The following is an 18,746-nucleotide window of genomic DNA, read 5'->3' on the forward strand; positions in this document are numbered from 1 at the left end:
CTGCACACAGGAAGCCCAATTCTATCTCCCACTCCACAGCACACAAGAGTTGAGGACCGCACATCTTCCATCTCACTTCCCCACTGTGGGCTCCCCTTCCATTAAAACATTCCTTTACTCTAGCCCCCACCCCTACTATGACCTTCTTCTAATCCTCACACTCCACAATCCTTGTAGCCAGGGCTACAGCCGTATATACAGTAGAGAGAGGGAACTCAGCAGATGTTTGGTCTAGCCTAGAATAAAGGTTACTACTACTGAATAAGTTAGTTGATTCCCTGAGTAGCAGTTGTGTTAAGTCAGTCCAGACTAACAACATTTGCTGCTCAGTAAATTGTTCAGAGGCTTCCAGTAATTGAAATAGTGGTGTTTTATTTCAGCCTGTTATTCTTAAAATAAAACTGTGGATCAATTATTGGATTCTGGCTGTAGCTCAATGATGTCAGCTAAACCTATCTGAAGAAAGGAAGAATGGAGCATATAGGGGGTTGAATGAGGTAATGGATTGAGATCATCAGTATGGTGTATTAGCAGGTTTGTTGGGGGGGAAGGATTCAGAGGGGTGAGTCTGTGACTTTAGAGCTCAGTGGGATGTGTTGGTTTGGGGGCTTAGTGCATTGGGGATTGAGGTATGTATAGGCTACTTAGATGTGTGGAAATGCTGACACCTAGCAGTAGTACCAAAAGCTACCACGAGAGGTCATGGTGGCCATTTTGAGAGCTAGAGCCGGATGGGCAGGAGCAGAGAGGGACTGCTCCCACCCTGGCCTGCTGTACCACCGACAGTTACCTCCAGGTCCAGTGGTGGTGGTGGTGGAAGCGGGGAGGGTGGGAGAGGATCAGATGGGCACATGGTAGGGCTGTGGGTCAATGTAGGGGTCTGTTGACTTACAGGTTTGGGGAATTGAAGGAGGATGGCATCAAGAGGTTTCAGGGATTGAAGGGCTTGGGGAATTATATTGGGAGTATGTTGGGTTGAAGAATTGGCTCAGGATGTTGAGATCAGATTGGGGGTGGGGTGAGAATATGTGTGGGAGGAGTACTGCCATTTCCTCCGTCTTCCACGTTACTTTAGTAAGGGCCACACTGTTATCTGCAGTACCAGATACATGCATTGCCAGATAGCATACACTAACATGATGCTGTGCAGTATGGTTCTGTTCTATGTGGTAAATGCAGGGCACAGCACCTGTATGTACCGCATATACTTTGTTCAAGTTGAAAATCTAAGCAGTTAACATAATAAAATCAGGGGACAGATCCTAATCAACAAACAGAACAACATAGGGGGAGCGAATAACAAATATCATCGCTGGATGAGCTACAGTGAGAAGGGAAGAGCAAGCAAGAGGTATGGATAGATCAAAATAATAATCTTAAATTGATGTGGGAAAGGCAAGAGAAAAATAATACACCTTTAATTGAGATTTGAACTTAAGAAAAGTGGTTTCCAACAGCCGAAAAAGAGGGACAATCTAGAGATCATATCTTACCGTGCCTTAGTTTTTCCTGTTAATGCATGGTAAGTGCAAAACCTTACCACACTTAAGTTGAAAAGTGCACAATTAGGGGCCCTTTCACTAATTCAACTTTCTCTGTTTATTAACAGATGGAGATTGTCAAAGGCAAAAAGGCTACTCCAAGCCTAGCTGTCTTTCTCATCTTCAACCCGTCCACCTATGTGACTGTGATACACTGATTAGCTCAGTCATCTAGCCATTTACTTTATTGCTTTGCCAGTTGAGTTGCCCAATCACTTTCATTTTTATTTATCATTTAAGCCCTCAAAGTATCAGTATGTGGACTTTACCTTGTATGACCTGCATCTTTCAACTGCATTGCTGCAGAGGGCTGCTCTTAAGAGCCTCTTTCCACTATGCTAGTACAAGTGGCCTTTTGGAAAGGTCAGACAAAAATGCTTCATTGTTCTGTGTTTTTGTACTTGAATCTGAAGGCATTTATATCATTTTGCTGTTGAATCTTGAGTTTTGAGGGGGGGGGGGGGGTTGAGAGATGGAGTTGTTGATATCAGTCACTGGTGATATGGTAGATGAATTGTTCATAGCATTCATGGAAATCTTTTTCTCCTGAAAAGAGTGCATGGTGAAGGATTAGGATAGGAACTGGGGGGGGGGGGGGGGGGGGGTGGATGCAGATGCTCACTAGAAATGCAGCTGATGAATCTTAAGATGTTCTCAAATGTGTAGGGTGATTATGATAGGGAGGAAGGAGGGATGAAATGGGGTGACTCCTAATTTGGAACCTTGCATTACGTAGCTATAATTGTATCTTCTTTCTCACATGCATCTGAGAGCCATTTTCACACAGTTCTGTCAGGCTTTTATAAGGGCAAATTGACGAGATGTGTTGGAGTCTTATTGGGAGGGAGGAAGATGCAGTGTGATGTTATAAAAAGGTTCCTATTTTTAAAGACAACAAAAGCATTGATGTGCCTTTTGATAAAATAGGAACCCAGAACAGATCCCAAAACAGTACATTTTATGCTGCTTATTCTAGAAATAAGCAGTGGATTTTTCCCTAAGTCCATTGTGTGCCCCCTAGTCCTAGTATTTTTGGAAAGAGTAAACAAACGATTCACATCTACCCATTCCACTCCACTCATTATTTTATAGACCTCTATCATATCTCCCCTCAGCCGTCTTTTCTGCAAGCTGAAGAGCCCTAGCCACTTCAGCCTTTCCTCAGAGAAGTCATCTGATCCCCTTTATTATTTTCGTCGCCCTTCTCTGTACCTTTTCTAATTCCACTATATCTTTTTTGAGATGCGTTGACCAGAATTGCACACAATATTCGAAGTGTGGTTGCACCATGGAGCGATACAAAGGCATTATAACATCCTCATTTCTGTTTTCCATTCCTTTCCTATACCTAACATTCCATTTGCTTTCTTAGCTGCTGCCGCCACACCGAGCAGAGGGTTTCAACGTATCATCAACAGTGACATCTAGATCTCTTTCCTGGTTGGTGTCTCCTAATTTGGAACCTTGCATTACGTAGCTATAATTGTATCTTCTTTCTCACATGCATCACTTTGCACTTGCTCTCATTAAACGTCATCTGCTCAGTCTCCCAGTCTCGTAAGGTCCTCTTGTAATTTTTCACAATCCTCTTTCGATTTAACAACTTTGTATGACTTTGTGTTGTCAGCAAATTTAATTACCTCACTAGTTACTCCCATCTCTAGATAATTTATAAATATGTTAAAAAGCAGAGGTCATAGCACAGACCCCTGGTGAACCCCACTATCTACCCTTCTCCATTGAGAATACTGACCATTTAACCCTAATCTCTGTTTTCTTTTAACCAGTTTTTAATCCACAATAAGACACTACCTCCTATCCCATGACTCTCCAATTTCCTTTGGAGTCTTTCTTAAGGTACTTTGTCAAACATCTTTTGAACATCCAGATACACAACATCGACCAGTTAACCTTTATCCAGATATTTGTTCACCCATTTAGAGAAATGTATGTTGGTACTTTCATTTTTGTCCAGACACCCATGCGGAGCAGGTACCACCTGTTCCGTCTCCATTCAGTCTTTTTTTGAGGGCACTGATTTGGTTGCAGAAAGAAAGCATTTACATCTCAAAGACTGGAATTAAATTTCTGTCAACCAAACCTTCTATGCTGCCCTGGAACTGGTAAACATTGTCTTGTGCTGTGTGTGCATTAAAACCCCCTGTTTACTTCTGTGCATTACAGAGAAATAACCAATAGTGGCATTCCCTTGCATTTTAATGTACCGTATGAGTTTAACTCCTGCACAGATCCCCTTTCTGCATTGTGCACCCATTAATGTGCACATATACCTCACAGTGATCATACACTTCTGCTTGCGGTAGCTTTCTACATTGGCCTCTCTCTCCCTTGGCCTTTTATTGCTGCCCAGAGCTACTGATCAGGAAATCTTAGAACCACAATTTTGCCTGTCCTTCCTTTGGGGCAGGTCTTAAATTCTGGGGGAATGACCTGGAAAGCAGTCATTCCCGTGCTTTTCAGAGGAGTGTTCTGCTCTCTTTCCTTCTAAGCAGCCTGTAGGGAATAGGAAGGAAGGGGGTGAGCCTGGAGAGAGGAGAGCAGAGAACAGACCCTCCTATTCCAGCCTCTCCTTTCCTGTTCTTCCAGCTGCTGGCCCTTCCCTTCCCCAGCTCCAGTCTTCCACTTGGTTTCCATCTACAAATTAAACCCTGCTTCTGGTCTCCTGTTCCATCTCCTTTCCCCCTGCTCTCAGGGCCACAACTGTTTTTCTTCTCTACTGAACTCCCAGTTCTTACCCAGCAGATGGCAGCATTCTCATTTACAACACAATATGATACACAGATCAGACTGAGGTATGTACAGTGTTTTCATGAAAGAGAATAGGTCTCCTGCAGTTATTTTCTATTTAAAGTGGTGGTCAGAGTGGCACTTAGACCTGTGAACTGAAGTTTGGGGAAGGGAGGAAGTGCAAGGAAGGACTTGTGGAAGCATGAGACAAAGAATAGATAACATAGCATAGGTGCTTGGATAAGGCATAAATGGATGACACTGTACTATAGCACTAGAAACTGCACATTATCCTAGAGAGAGAGACTGAGGCATTCTCAGTCCCACCACCTGCAGTGAACATGGCATGTGAGCAAAGGACATGTCTTGTAAACACATTGTTGCATCTCAATTAGGTATAGTTTTTGTTTACCCACCCATTACTTTCTGTAATGACCTGTTCCTTGCCAAATCCAGAGGCCACTACTCCATCCTCATCCTCCTGGATCTATCCGCTGCTTTTGACACTGTCAATCATGACTTACTTCTTGCCACACTGTCCTCATTTGGGTTCCAGGGCTCTGTCCTCTCCTGGTTCTCCTCCTATCTCTCCCACCGCACCTTCAAAGTTCACTCTCATGGATCTTCCTCCACCCCCATCCCCTTATCTGTTGGTGTTCCCCAGGGATCGGTCCTTGGACCCCTTCTCTTCTCAATCTACACCTCTTCCCTGGGCTCCCTGATCTCATCTCATGGTTTCCAGTATCATCTCTATGCTGATGACACCCAACTGTATCTCTCCACACCAGACATCACCGCGGAGACCCAGGCAAAGGTATCGGCCTGCTTATCCGACATTGCTGCCTGGATGTCCAACCGCCACCTGAAACTGAACATGTCCAAGACCGAGCTTATCGTCTTTCCACCAAAACCCACTTCTCCTCTTCCTCCACTTTCTATCTCAGTTAATAACACCCTCATCCTCCCCGTCTCATCTGCCCGCAACCTCGGAGTCATCTTTGACTCCTCTCTTTCCTTCTCTGCGCATATCCAGCAGATAGCCAAGACCTGTCGCTTCTTCCTCTTTAACATCAGCAAAATTCGCCCTTTCCTCTCTGAACACACCACCCGAACTCTCGTCCACGCTCTCATTACCTCTCGCCTGGACTACTGCAACTTACTCCTCACCGGCCTCCCACTTAGCCATCTATCCCCCCTTCAGTCTGTTCAGAACTCTGCTGCACGTCTCATATTCCGCCAGAACCGATATACTCATATCACCCCTCTCCTCAGGTCACTTCACTGGCTTCCGATCAGATACCGCATTCAATTCAAGCTTCTCCTTCTTACCTACAAATGCACTCAGTCTGCTGCCCCTCACTACCTCTCTACCCTCATCTCCCCTTACGTTCCCGCCCGTAACCTCCGTTCACAGGATAAATCCCTCCTCTCAGTACCCTTCTCCACCACCGCCAACTCCAGGCTCCGCTCATTCTGCCTCGCCTCACCCTATGCTTGGAACAACCTTCCTGAACCCTTACGCCAAGCCCCCTCCCTGCCCATCTTCAAGTCTTTGCTTAAAGCCCACCTCTTCAATGCTGCGTTCGGCACCTAACCCTTACCGTTCAGTGAATCCAGACTGCCCCAATTTGACTGCCCCGATCGGACCGACCGTTCACTTGTCTATTAGATTGTAAGCTCTTTGAGCAGGGACTGTCTCTCTTTGTTAAATTGTACAGCGCTGCGTAACCCTAGTAGCGCTCTAGAAATGTTAAGTAGTAGTAGTAACTTTCTCCTCATCCTCTTTGTTCTTCCAGCTTATTCAGAAGCTGTATCAGCTAGGGCTTTTACCCCATGAACTTTTATTTGCAGGCTTTTCCCACTTTTTTCATTCTTCCACTCTGCCTCTGTACTCCTTTCCCCTTGTCTCACTTCCTGACCAATTCCAAGCACTGCAAAGGATGTTCTATAACTGAGTGGCACAGACCATAGTTTCTCCTGGAACCTGGCACAAATGCAAATCTTGACAGCGTTATTCTGGCATTTTATTTTTAAATTTAATTGAAATTGACCTCCTGATTATTTATACCTACTCTTCAGTCATTTAAAAGAAATATTGAACAATTCACATTTGAAGTATTGCTGTGCGGTTGAAGGAACCATATGTTTGACGTTACAAGTACAGCACTGATAAAAACATTCCTTTTTTTTGTGATGACTCATTTGCATCTGCATAAACATCTAAAAAATCTTTTTAAGATCCAGTTCTAAATTGCAGCAAAACAAACCACATCCTGGCATATGAGCAACTGCAAAAATATCCCTCAGTTCCTGTCCTTCAGACTGGGCCTTGGACAAGGGCCTGACCAGGAAAGAAAAGTTGCAGGCTGACATGTTTTATATCCACTTTCCTGGGAGGATTTGAAAGGCTGTAGGTGATAATAAATAATATGCATATTTCTGCTGTTTAGGTTCTGTGGTACAGCTGCTGAAAGTTCTAGCTCAACTGTATTCCAAATGTGTTTGTACCAGCTTTTTCAGCATGTAGGAACCCTGCTCCAGAGAACCTTTTCACCAGGGCACCAGAGATAAAGGGAAATGGGACTTAATATACTGCCTTTCTGAGGTTTTTGCAACTACATTCAAAGCAGTTTACATATATTCAGGTACTTATTTTGTACCAGGGGCAATGGATGGTTAAGTGACTTGCCCAGAGTCACAAGGAGCTGCAGTGGGAATCGAACTCAGTTCCCCAAGATCAAAGTCCACTGCACTAACCATTAGGCTACTCCTCCACTAGCAACATTCCATGTAGACGCCTGCCCTTGCAGATCAGCAATGCGGCCGCGCAGGCTGCTGTTTCTGTGAGTCTGACGTCCTGCACATACGTCAGACTCACAGAAACAGAAGCCTGCGCGGTCGCGTTGCTGATCTGCAAGGGCAGGCTTCTACTACATGGAATGTTGCTAGTGGAATAGCAACATTCCATGTAGAATCTCCAATAGTAGCAACGTTCCATTTAGAATCTTCAAATAGTAGCAACATTCCATGTAGAATCTCAAATAGGGAAAGGGAAATGAGACTTGACATACCACCTTTCTGATGTTTTTGCAACTATATTCAAAGCGGTTTACATATATTCAGGTACTTATTTTGTACCAGGGGCAATGGAGGGTTCAGTGACTTGCCCAGAGTCACAAGGAGCTGCAGTGGGAATCGAATCAGTTGGTTCCCCAGGATCAAAGTCCACTGCACTAACCACTAGGCTACCCCTCCTCTCTAAAGGACACCAAATGCCTGAGCCTGTAATGTCACTGGCCCTATAGGTTAAGCTGGCCCAGAGTTAATCTGGCAGCATTGCATGTGCAGGGGAAAAAAAGAGTTTGCAACCCCCTTCCTCTTTCTGTCTCAGGCCACCTTCCCCCGTCCACCTTTAAAGGTAGTTTTCCTTCTTAAACACAGACATCACCTAACACTACCTGCAGCAGCCCTGCCATCTTTTTTTTTCTGCCACACCCCACTGTTTCTTTGACACAACTTCCAGAGGGAAGGCACAGGTAAGGTTAGGTGAAATGCGGACAGTATTCAGGAGGGGGAAATTGCCTTTAAAGGTTGGCTGGGGTGGGGGTGGCGGTGGGGCTGTGCCATTGGGAGGGTGCCAAACCAAAAGTTAGCTCAGGGCACCATGGTCCCTTGAGTTGGCCGTTGACATCCTCCTTCAGCTGTCCTCACTTTTTTTTATTTTATTATTTTTTTACTACCTCTATAGTATGAAATTCAATGTAGGCATCTTAAAATCTGACTGGCTGGATGTATCTCAAGGAGTAGGTTGAGAAACATAAGTATAAAAAAGGTTCAAATCCCACTGCTGCTGTTTGTGACCTTGGGCAAGTCACTTAACCCTCCATTGCCTCTGGTACAAACTTAGATTGTGAGCCCTCCTGGGACAGAGAAATATCCAGAGTGCCTGAATGTAACTCACCTTGAGCTACTACTGAAAAAGGTGTGAGCAAAATCTAAATAAATAAAATGTGCTAAGGTTTAGCAGACATGCTGTACAAAGTAGACTTTTTTTAATGTCTTCCTAGCTCTCCAGGAGAGGCTTGTTTCAGATCACTATGTGTCTCCAGATTGATTTGTGTATATCCAAAAGTAAAGGATCCAAAGAAAAGTGGAGGATATAATATAGCATAAGACAATGTGGTATCATTTTCATTTACTTACATCTTAAAATTTATTTTTAATTTTTAAAGTGCATCAGTGCTATTAAAATAGATCTTAGAAAGGGTCACCAGACCACATAAGGGGACAAACCCTGAAATAGTGTCCAGACTGTTCATATTTTCACAGTCATGTGCTCTTTTGTGTGTGAATTATTCATTCAGGTGTCCAAATAGGAAACTAGTGCATCATAAAGCTAAGTTTAACAAACAAATCAAATTCAATATAAAGTCTAATAGTTGCCACAGCAAAATATGTGAAAAAAAGGATGAGAGAAGAGGGTGTCAATCAGCTGCCCAAAAAAGTCCAACAGGAGACATCAAAGGTGAAACAGAGGTCAAACTTTATTCAAGCACCAAACTGGACTTCTTTTTTTGTCTGTTTTTATAAAGAGAGAACCGCTGATGCAGTGCTACAAAAATGTATATCAGCTATAATATAATAGTTCAATATTTAAAGTATGATCTTCAATTATGTGTATTTAAAAAAAATGCAACAAACATAATTACCCCTTTAGCATCCCTCGCGGGACAAAATTTCAAGGGAGAGGGGGGCGAGCAAGGCTGAAGAGTTTCCTATAGTGCCGAAATACCCTTTCATCATCGGTGTGGACATACAGACAAAAATGTCTAGGTGGGCTTGAAGTCTTTCTTAATCAGATTACTCATATCCTAAATAATTGGTTGCCTTGTCTCCGGGCTTGACGATTTCTGTTTCTCCACGTCTGACACTTGTATAGGCCGTTCTGTTGCAGAGGCAGCATTGTGGGCCGCTCTGACACAGCCCCTCTTCTGTGCAGATCTTGCTTTCCTCCGCCGCCTCTTTCCTTTCCCTTTTCAAACCCCGAATCCATTTGGAGGCTGATCTTTAGCAGCAACTATTCCTGACATTTTGAGGAGCTCCAGGGATCCAGCGCACATGCGCACTGTTCTCTCTGCCCGCTGGAAAGAGGAAGCTAGTTTACATAGGAGTCATACCACGCATAGCCTGCATGTGAGTGCAGTGAACTTGCAGCCGGGCTGTGGGGAGCACTATCCGGGCTTTGTACTAAGAAATTCACTTGGGGCTTCCTGTTCAGTTTCCGAGACGGGGGGGAAGGAAACGGCGTTTGCAACTCTGCTGGCGGCTCCGCAGCGTCGGGCGGGTGGTTTTTTGTTTTTTTTTTCCAAACCTCGGTCCATTTCGTTTCGGCCGTCGGCAGGCCGCGCCTTCAGCCTGGGAAGTTTTAGGAGCGAGCCGGGAGCCCTGTTTCCGGGAGAAAGCCCAAAAAGCTGCCAGCGCCATAAATGCTCTTCATGAAGATGGACCTGTTGAACTACCAGTACTTGGACAAAATGAACAACAATATCGGCATTCTATGCTATGAAGGTAAATTTGCAAAGCGCTCAAAGTTGCCCATGTCTCTCCCCTTGGCTTTACTGTTCCCTTAGGGATGGGGGGGGGGGGGGGGGGGGAAGAGGGAGGACCCCCCTCTGCTGGTTTCTACATTATGCATTTACTGTATGGGTGAGAATAGTTATTTATCCTGTATTTTTACATGGCAGTGTTTCCGAATGAAAACCTTTTTGCAAAGTTTAAAGATAACTGTTTTGTGTTTTTTTCCCCAGAAATTCATGGGTTTGGATTTTAAAATGTTGCTGTTCAAATATGGAAACTTTTGTTTTATATAAGCAACGTGTGTGCGCATATAAAATGTTGATCTGTACTGTGTTCTATTTTTTTTTTAATGGGCACAAAATTTTATGATACTTAATTGTAGTGCCAAATATGTACGTGAGGCATGTTGGTAATTTTTTTTTCTTTGTCACTGTATGTTGCACAACAAAGAATTTTGTTGCCCAACGTTGGTTGCATGGAAGCGACACCCGTCCTAACATAAAGAGTTGGCTCTATTATGATTTCTCGTATCTGCTTCAGCCTGTAAGGGAGTCCTGACATGGAGAAATGGCCTCCCACACTTTGGACTCTTGTGGAAATAATGTGTCAAAAAGCTAAGCTTTTCTGTTGTTTTTGTTTTCTTTTCACTGGAATGAGTGGAATTGTATTTTCTCTATTGGCTATCAGAAGTGCATCAGTATTTCCTACTGAAAGATAAATCTGGAGTTTGGAGTTATGTATTGAATGCACATGGGATAGTAGGACTTGGATTGAGTTGTGTTTTTTTTTTTTTTAAATCTACGTGCAGTCTGAAGCTGCCAAAATGGCCTAGTTTTTAGTGGATAAAAAAGCAATTCTAAGCTAATTCAACTTGGCAATAGGAAACCCCCACCCCCTTTTTGTCCCCTTTTCTTCTGTAACTGTATGAATGCAGGGCAGAACTTTCTTTTCCAGTTGCCCTCTTGATTTGGATTTACTTTCAAGAACAAGGATTTAGGGGCAAAGAGCAGAGCAATACATTTTTGTACTTTATTTCAATAATTTTTTTTTTAAGCTTAATTCTGAAGGAAAGATCACGCTTCAAGCAGTATGACCCTGTTGAGAACTCTGTGTTGAGCGGGAAAGTGTATGGAGAAAATGGCTTTGTGTGCTCTGAGATCCCAGTAACAGTTCCTCTTGAACTTTAAGCCAGAGAAAATGCTGTGCAGAGGACAGCATGTTTCCATTATAGTGTATGTAAACCAAGTGCCCGAGAATAGCATGCATAGTTGAATTGGTTTTCGTTTTCTCAGTCTCTTCTCCCTACAGTTAGACATGCAAACCTCACCTCACCAGCAGAGGAGAGAATGAAGCATGTATATTTGCTTTTTTGGAACCATGTTTCATGTTACCTGTCGGCGGCGTTTGATATGTTTTAGAACCAGCTCCCCTTACGTTGACTGCTGTTCAGTGCATTTTTCTAATTTTTCACTCAAACGTTTTCTCACTATCCTTGTATTAATCTAGCAGTGTGTGTTGTATGATATTTGTGAGAGTCATTTAAGCTACTTCCTCCCTTCCCTTCTCTCCCTCCTGGTACAGTTTAATTTAGCAGAAGTGACTCATACCCATAGTGTGTTTGAAAATAGGATAGCTGTCTGAGACCCGGCTGAAGGAACAATTACATTAGAGTCGTTGTTTAGTTTTAAACATCTGTTGCTGTTTTATGATTATCGATGTTAACATTTTGTTTTTAAGACCAAAATAAACACACAAGAAATAACGAGGAAGAAAAGGCTAGGTTTTAACCATGTTTACAGGAAGGTGTGTATGCCAGAGTGGTTGTAAATGAATAATTGCCACATCTGCCTTTGAGAGCAGGGAAAAATGTTTAAAGAACTGGATTGCATTTTCTTCGAAAGAATTAGCAGAGCAGTGGTGCTACTTTTTTTTTGTGTGTGTGAAAGAATTGAAAATTTGCATATCTTTCTGGTCTGGAGTGGAATCCAAACACAGCAGCGGTATTTTTAACTAAGAAAATATTCTTGAACCGATATCATATGTACACAGTTGCGTAGATGTGTGGTGCATCTTTAATACGATTGTACCGACTGCCCTCCATACAGAATCCCAGTGTGCTTTTATTTATAGTTGGAGCACGTATGAAACCTGAACCCAGGGTGGCTATCCTGGCAGCATATTTCTGGTGCATTGGAGCAGGGCAGACACAGTTTTGTACATCCATTGTTGTCACTGATTAATATATGCTAAACTGAAGTGAGGTGCAGAGATTTTAAGGTAGCTTGGCAGGTAGTAGACATGGAAACACAGAACATGATGGCAGATAAAGACTGGAAGGCCCTTATTCAATCTCCTTTTAAACTTCGACTTTTTCTGAGCACAAGCAAGTCGCTCACTAGAGGGTAACATTATTTTGATAGAGCTTAGCATGGGAGAGAGCTTAGAACATTCTAGAACCTTTCTGCAACATGGCACGCATGCGCACCACTTCCCATGCCGGGTTATTGCATGCGGCTGCCTGAGTTCATAAGTAGGCTATTTATGTGCCTTTGTAAAATAGTCTAAGCAACAGCACCTGCACAGAGTTCCACCTTCTCCTAAAGCGGGTATCGGTTGGAATTTGTTCCTGTGTATATGTTTTATAAACATATATACAGAAGCACAAGTGGAGGAGTGGCCTAGTGGTTAGAGCATCGGTCTTGCAATCCAGAGGTGGCCGGTTCAAATCCCACTGCTGCTCCTTGTGATCTTGGGCAAGTCACTTAACCCTCCATTGCCTCAAGTACAAACTTAGATTGTGAGCCCTCCTGGGACAGAGAAATATCCAGAGTACCTGAATGTAACTCACCTTGAGCTACTACTGAAAAAGGTGTGAGCAAAATCTAAATAAATAAATCCTCAGGAAGGCCTACACGCATTATTTAAAAGTAGGTTCTAAGGCCCTAACTGCTCCCACCCACCAAAAGTATCCACTGGACCCCGTCTCTGTTCTGTAGCTTAAATTTTAAACCTTTGTTTTTCTAGGAATTAATGCTATGTTTCCTATAATTTTCTGGAGTTTCTTTCCACACTTGTAGCTGAAATAAACCATAAACCAGTGGTTCCCAAACCTGGTCCTGGAGGCACCCCAGCCAGTCAGGGTTTCAGGATATCCACAATGAATATTCATGAAACATTTGCATGTACTGCCTCCACTGCATTCATTGTGGATATCCTGAAAACCTGACTGGCTGGGGTGCCTCCAGGACCAGGTTTGAGAACCACTGCCATAAACCATACCTGGATTTTCAGCTGCATTATCCGGGTAGTGCCACAGAAAAGTTTCACTCACTACCCTGGCACTATCAGGATAACGCTGGAGTGGTCCAGGGAGAGGAGTGGAGTGGCCTAGTGGTTAGAGTGCTGGACTTTGGTCCTGGGGAACTGGGTTCGATTCCCACTGCAGGCACAGGCAGCTCCTTCTGACTCTGGGCAAGTCACTTAACCTTCCATTGCCCCAGGTACAAATAAGTACCTAAGCCGCATTGAGCCTGCCATGAGTGGGAAAGCGCGGGGTACAAATAATAAAAAAAAAATAACTATTCAGTACCGCTATCCAGATAGCTATTGGGGTAGGTTGAGAGAGTAAAATAGCTGTCCTAACTTTCCCATGGAGCTATCTAGATACTGGTCATCTTATACATGGATGTTCAGTGTCGGTATTGTTTTGAGATTTTATGGTATAATAGTATATAAGATGCATAAATTAAAAAATTAAAATGTCCAGGTACTACCTGGCACCAATTATGGGGTATAACTTTAAAATGTTGACTGTGATGTTTAAATAGTGGGGGTGGGGTGGTATGTGTTTTCTGAGTGCCACCTTTTATGCTCCTATATACTGGAGCAGTTGTATAAAATTACATTTAGAAATGTAACACAGTGGTGCATACTCAAGCCACATACAAAATTACCCTCTCACTAGCAAAACAAAGTATATGTGGTAATAATGTATAGTTTTTCTTCTAAGTACCAACTACAGTGCTCTTCCTAGCACACCCCCTGTTGAAAGCGTTTAATAAAGTGAGCTTTCCAGTTAGTGCATGAGGTTAGCATGCGCTGCTAGTGCAGCGTGATGATAACTGTCCTGGTGTGACAGCACACACTAATTATTATTTATTACATTTGTATCCTGCGCTTTCCCACTCAAAGCAGGCTCAATGCGGCTTACATAGTAATGGGAAGAACAATATAATATAACAAATGTAACAGAGAAATAAGAGATAAGTAGGTAAAGATAGGTAATGTGGAAGGGAGGAAGGTGGGAGATTTAGTCTGGAGCAATGTCATCTTCTGGATATGTGTTGGGTAGATGGGTTCATAAGATTAGTCTGGGTCATTTGGATAGGCTTGCTTAAATAGATGGGTCTTTAGTGCTTTCCGGAAGGGTAGATAGTCACAGATTGAGCAGATAGGTCTGGGGAGGGTATTCCAGAGTTGGCTGCCCAGGTAGGAGAAGTTGCAGGTAGCGGGTAGCATAGCCTGTTATAGGATGGGGAATGGGTGTGGACTGCATACTGCAATTAGCACCCAATATTTTCAGTTAATAAGAACATCCATGCCAACTGTGAACACCACACAGAAAAATTCTCTGGTAATACCCTCCATATCTACTGCACAGGCTTTGCATGCATTTTGCATTAATCTTTTCACGTAACATAGAAAGGCAGTAGTTCTCAATTGGACACCCTGAGGCCGTGCCGTAGGAGCCTATTCTGTAACGGAAATGAGATATCTAGGTTCTTTTATAGAATACATGCATAACACAGTATCAGCGAGTAACATCTAGGTTCTTGCACCTACACCAGCCATAGAGTTCGCGTAAGTGTGAGCACCTAAATGTGGCAGTGGCTCACATAACTTTAAGGCCCCAACACAGGCTTACAGTTCGCTAAACAGGAAGTACTGCTGGGCTACCGCAGCAGTCCAGCGGTACTTCCCACTCCTAGTGCGCCATCATATCCAGCGCTACAAAATATTTGTGTAATGCCGAAGTGTATGCATAGTAATCGGGCAGTGCCACCCTTCTCGGTTGCCACCGGGTTAGCTTGGTAGCCCTAACTGCCACTTCAATGGGTGGCGGTAAGGGCTCTTCCCTGAACTGGCCACGTAGCAAGTGCTTTACTTGCCGCATGGCCATTTCCTGCAGGAATGAGAGACTTCCCTTTTACCCACTGCAGTAAAAGGAGGCCTTGGGCATATGTGAAAAGTACACGCCGACGCCAGTTGCAGGCGCTCTTTTGCCACTGCTTGGTAAAAGGGACCTTAAGGGGTACTTTTACAAAGGCACGCTGAAAAATGGCTTGCGGTAGTGTAGGCGCAGGTTTTGGGTGCGCGCTAATCCATTTTTTTTAGCACGCTTGTAAAAAGGCCTCTTTTTTTTTTTTTTTTTTTTTTCTGAAAATGGACGTGCGGCAAAATCAAAATTGCCGCGCGTCCATTTTGGGTCTGAAACCTTACTGCCAACCATTGACCTAGTGGTAAAGAATCTGGGTGGTAATGAGCTACGTGCGTCGAATGCCACTTGCACGCGTCTGTTACGCGCACCAGAAAATAAAAAAATATTTTTCAAATGCGCATAGCGGATGTGTTCCAAAATTGAAATTACTGCAAGGGCCACACGATAGCCAGGTGATAACTCCAATTTGGCGTGCACATAGGCGCCTACATGGCTTAGTAAAAGGGCCCTTAAGTGCGTTATGTGCATTAGTTGGAGCCCTGCATATTTCTCGCCTGTGCTCCGCCCATGTGTAGACCCCCCTTGCAAATATGCGCTATGAAAGATAGGCAGGTATTTACAGAATAGCACTTAGATGGAACAGTGGCATATATATAACACGTGCAACATAATGCATATATATATATATTCTAAACATTTATGCATGTACCCTTGGATTCTATAAATGGTAACGAAGGTTGCATGCGCAACTTAATTGCTCAACAAGCCAATCAGCGCCAATAATTGGATCCTAACAACCTATTCATGGCATCTACTGGCCTTCATTATGATTTACATGCAGATTATATTCTATAAATTCCCTGTGCGCTAATATTTGAAGGTTTTTTTGGATCTGTGAAGGCCTCTATTTCATTTGATTAGTCATTATTTTTTGAATAGTGGACTGTTTTGCCATTGTCTTGTATTAATTTCACCCTACCAATCCAACATAAATGCCAATCTCTGCTACACGACAAAACTAAAATATGTAATAGACTTTACACAACTCTTCCGCTGTACGGTTCCCTTATATGGCTATACCACATGAACTTTATCTTGCCACGACATCACTCTGTAGTTGTTTACACCGGAGTCTGCAAACGCCTCTCCAGCACTATGTAAGCCACATTGAGCCTACAAATAGGTGGGAAAATGTGGGATACAAATGTAACAAATAACGGTCTGCGTATAAAACCCTAATGTGTACATTTTGGGTGGTGTTCCAGGCTTTTACGCCCGTAAATATGGAATTCTGCAGAACTATGCCTAATTTATTCCGCCATTTACACCGGCTTTTTAGTAGGTGTAATTGCTGGTGGCTAAAGGTAGGCGTGGTTTATTCACTAAGCGCTGTTCTATAAAGGATGCATACCCTTTATAGAATAGTGCTCGGCGTGTAAAATCTTTGGTGCCAATTTTTAGGTGGCATTTACAGTGTTTACCCCATAGTGCACATGTAAATATTAGTATCTAGTGTATGAAATTGCCTTTCATGTGCTGTGTATGTATATATATCTGTGTGTAAACTTTTCTTTGAAATTGGCATGATTATTTATTTATTATTATCTTGGTGGCTTTTAATTTGTAGTAAATTTGACCAGCAAAGGAAAATGCCAGAAGAATAACTTCACAGAAAAAGCAGACTTGTGATGTGTAAAGCTTCATCCCATTCCTTTGGCAAGGGTTTCTGTGAATAATCTGTGGAAAGCACCCTGTTTTATTTTCCATGTGTTTTAGCATGCTGGCTTAAAGACTTCTATTTTGAATTGTATAGATAATTTTTTTTTTTTTGCTTCTCTGTACTTCAGTGGTCACTGTGTGTGTGTGTGTGTATTTTTACACACACAGAGACAATATCTGGGGTGGGGGGAGGTATAGGAATCATGAACTGAAGTTTTAAACCCACGATTTTGATTGTTACAAGTGGTTCTGTTTGAAACCTAATTGGTAGGAAGATGATAGTAGTACATGCAAGACTTGGTGCTGTGAAACTTGTGCATTCAGGACTGTAGTCTTGTCTAGACCGGGGATCTCATACTCTGGTCCTGGAGGGTGTAAACCTGTTAGGTTTTTAGAATATTCTTAATGAAATAGTTGACCATCATAAATACATATGCAGCATTCTTGGTTCTGCATAATAATGGATATTTTGGAAGTGAAAATGTTCATGTTTGTTAACTTAGTGGTTGTATTTAAGGGATTTCCAGAAGCAGCCTAAAAGTTGAATATGGAATAAAGTTTGTGTAATTGGCTTGCGAACTACCTTTGTCTTGTAGCCATAGTATGTGCTATCTAGAGATGAATTAATGCTTTTGTAAATATGATGGCAGAGATGTCAAGTTACCCAGTTCCAGACTGGAGATAGTGGGACAGCCCAGAATTTCTAACTACTCTATTCTGGTGCATTGAGACTTTCAGCATAGATTTCAAAGGACAGGATCGGGTGCAACAAATTTCACAGTGCTTTGGGATACAAGTTCAAAAGCAGGACTGGCCAAAAATCTCCAGCTTGGAGCTAGGTAACTTGGCATCTCTGTGATGGGGTGGGAAGCCTCTTGTTCCTCCAAGGAATGTTTGTCGATTGCAGAAATAACTATAGGTTGATGATTATTATTTTTTTTCTTTTTAGAAAAAAGCCTACCTCTGTTCTGTTTTCTAGCCTACATTTTATAATTGTCTCTTTATTTTTAAATTGCTGCTTTCATTGGCGATATGGACTGACAGAGTGATTTGTTGACATAAAATCTTGATACTGGTACTTAATTTGAGCTAAACGAAATATCTCTGTTACTTTTACTTGCTGGTTAATGACAAGTTGGCAGTTTAATAGACTAGGGCTACAGCTTTTATTGTTCAATTTCTAATGAGCTCACAGGCATCAGGAAACCTGTGACTGGAACCTCACCCAGGTGAAAAGGCCACGGTTCAGAACTACTCAGTACCAGTCTACAGTTCCTGATGTTCACTGTCAAATGACAGCTCTTGATCTGGGGGTGTATTCGAGTTGGAACATCTGCAAGTTGTTTTTGCTGTGAAAACTCATTTTGTCTTGGCTTCATGCTCTTGGTAGTATCTTTTTTTTTTTTTTTTTTTCCATTTTCCCCTCCATAGCTGAGACTAATGTTAGGCTTCACCTGTCTTTTGAATGAATCGATCTCTACATTGTTGCAATCAGTTTTGCCCATTTGAGTTCTAGGGGCAATTTTACTAAGCCATGTAAGCGTCTACACGTGCCAAAATGAAGTTATCGCCGGCTACCACATGGCTATTGCAGTAATTTTATTTTTGGCACGTGTCCAATACTTGTGGCCGAAAAATAATTTTTATTTTCGGACGCTTGTAGGTCATTACCGCTCGGTTACTGTGTGAGACTTTACCACTAGGTCAATGGCTGGCGGTAAGGTCTCGGACCCACACATGACAATTTTCATTTTGCCGCACGTCCATTTTCTGCAAAAAAGAGAAAAAGGGTATTTTTTTGCAGGCGCGCTGAAAAATGATTCTGCGTGCGCCCAAAACACGTGCCTACACTACTGCAGGCCATTTTTCAGCATACCTTAGTGAAAGGATCCCCTAGTGATTGTAGCAGTTAACACACTTGGAAGACCTGGAATTCCATAATG

The 18,746-nt window shown here is 42.8% G+C and overlaps 1 protein-coding gene across 2 annotated transcripts in view; it reads left to right on the plus strand.

Moving 5' to 3' along the window:
* VGLL4 (vestigial like family member 4) overlaps nucleotides 1-18,746 on the plus strand; it is a 239,034-nt gene that overhangs the window by 135,772 nt on the left and 84,516 nt on the right. The window contains exon 1 of one of the 2 annotated variants that reach the window (XM_030205733.1): nucleotides 9,462-9,857. The exons of the other annotated variant lie outside the window; for it this stretch is intronic. Coding sequence (XP_030061593.1) covers nucleotides 9,776-9,857 — 82 coding nt within the window. The 5' untranslated portion in view covers nucleotides 9,462-9,775. Of the gene's footprint in view, nucleotides 1-9,461; nucleotides 9,858-18,746 lie in introns of those variants that run through there. 2 annotated transcript variants of the gene reach the window in all.

The sequence above is a fragment of the Microcaecilia unicolor genome, chromosome 6 (assembly GCF_901765095.1).
Source record: "Microcaecilia unicolor chromosome 6, aMicUni1.1, whole genome shotgun sequence".
In the NCBI taxonomy this organism is placed as follows: Eukaryota; Metazoa; Chordata; class Amphibia; order Gymnophiona; family Siphonopidae; genus Microcaecilia; species Microcaecilia unicolor.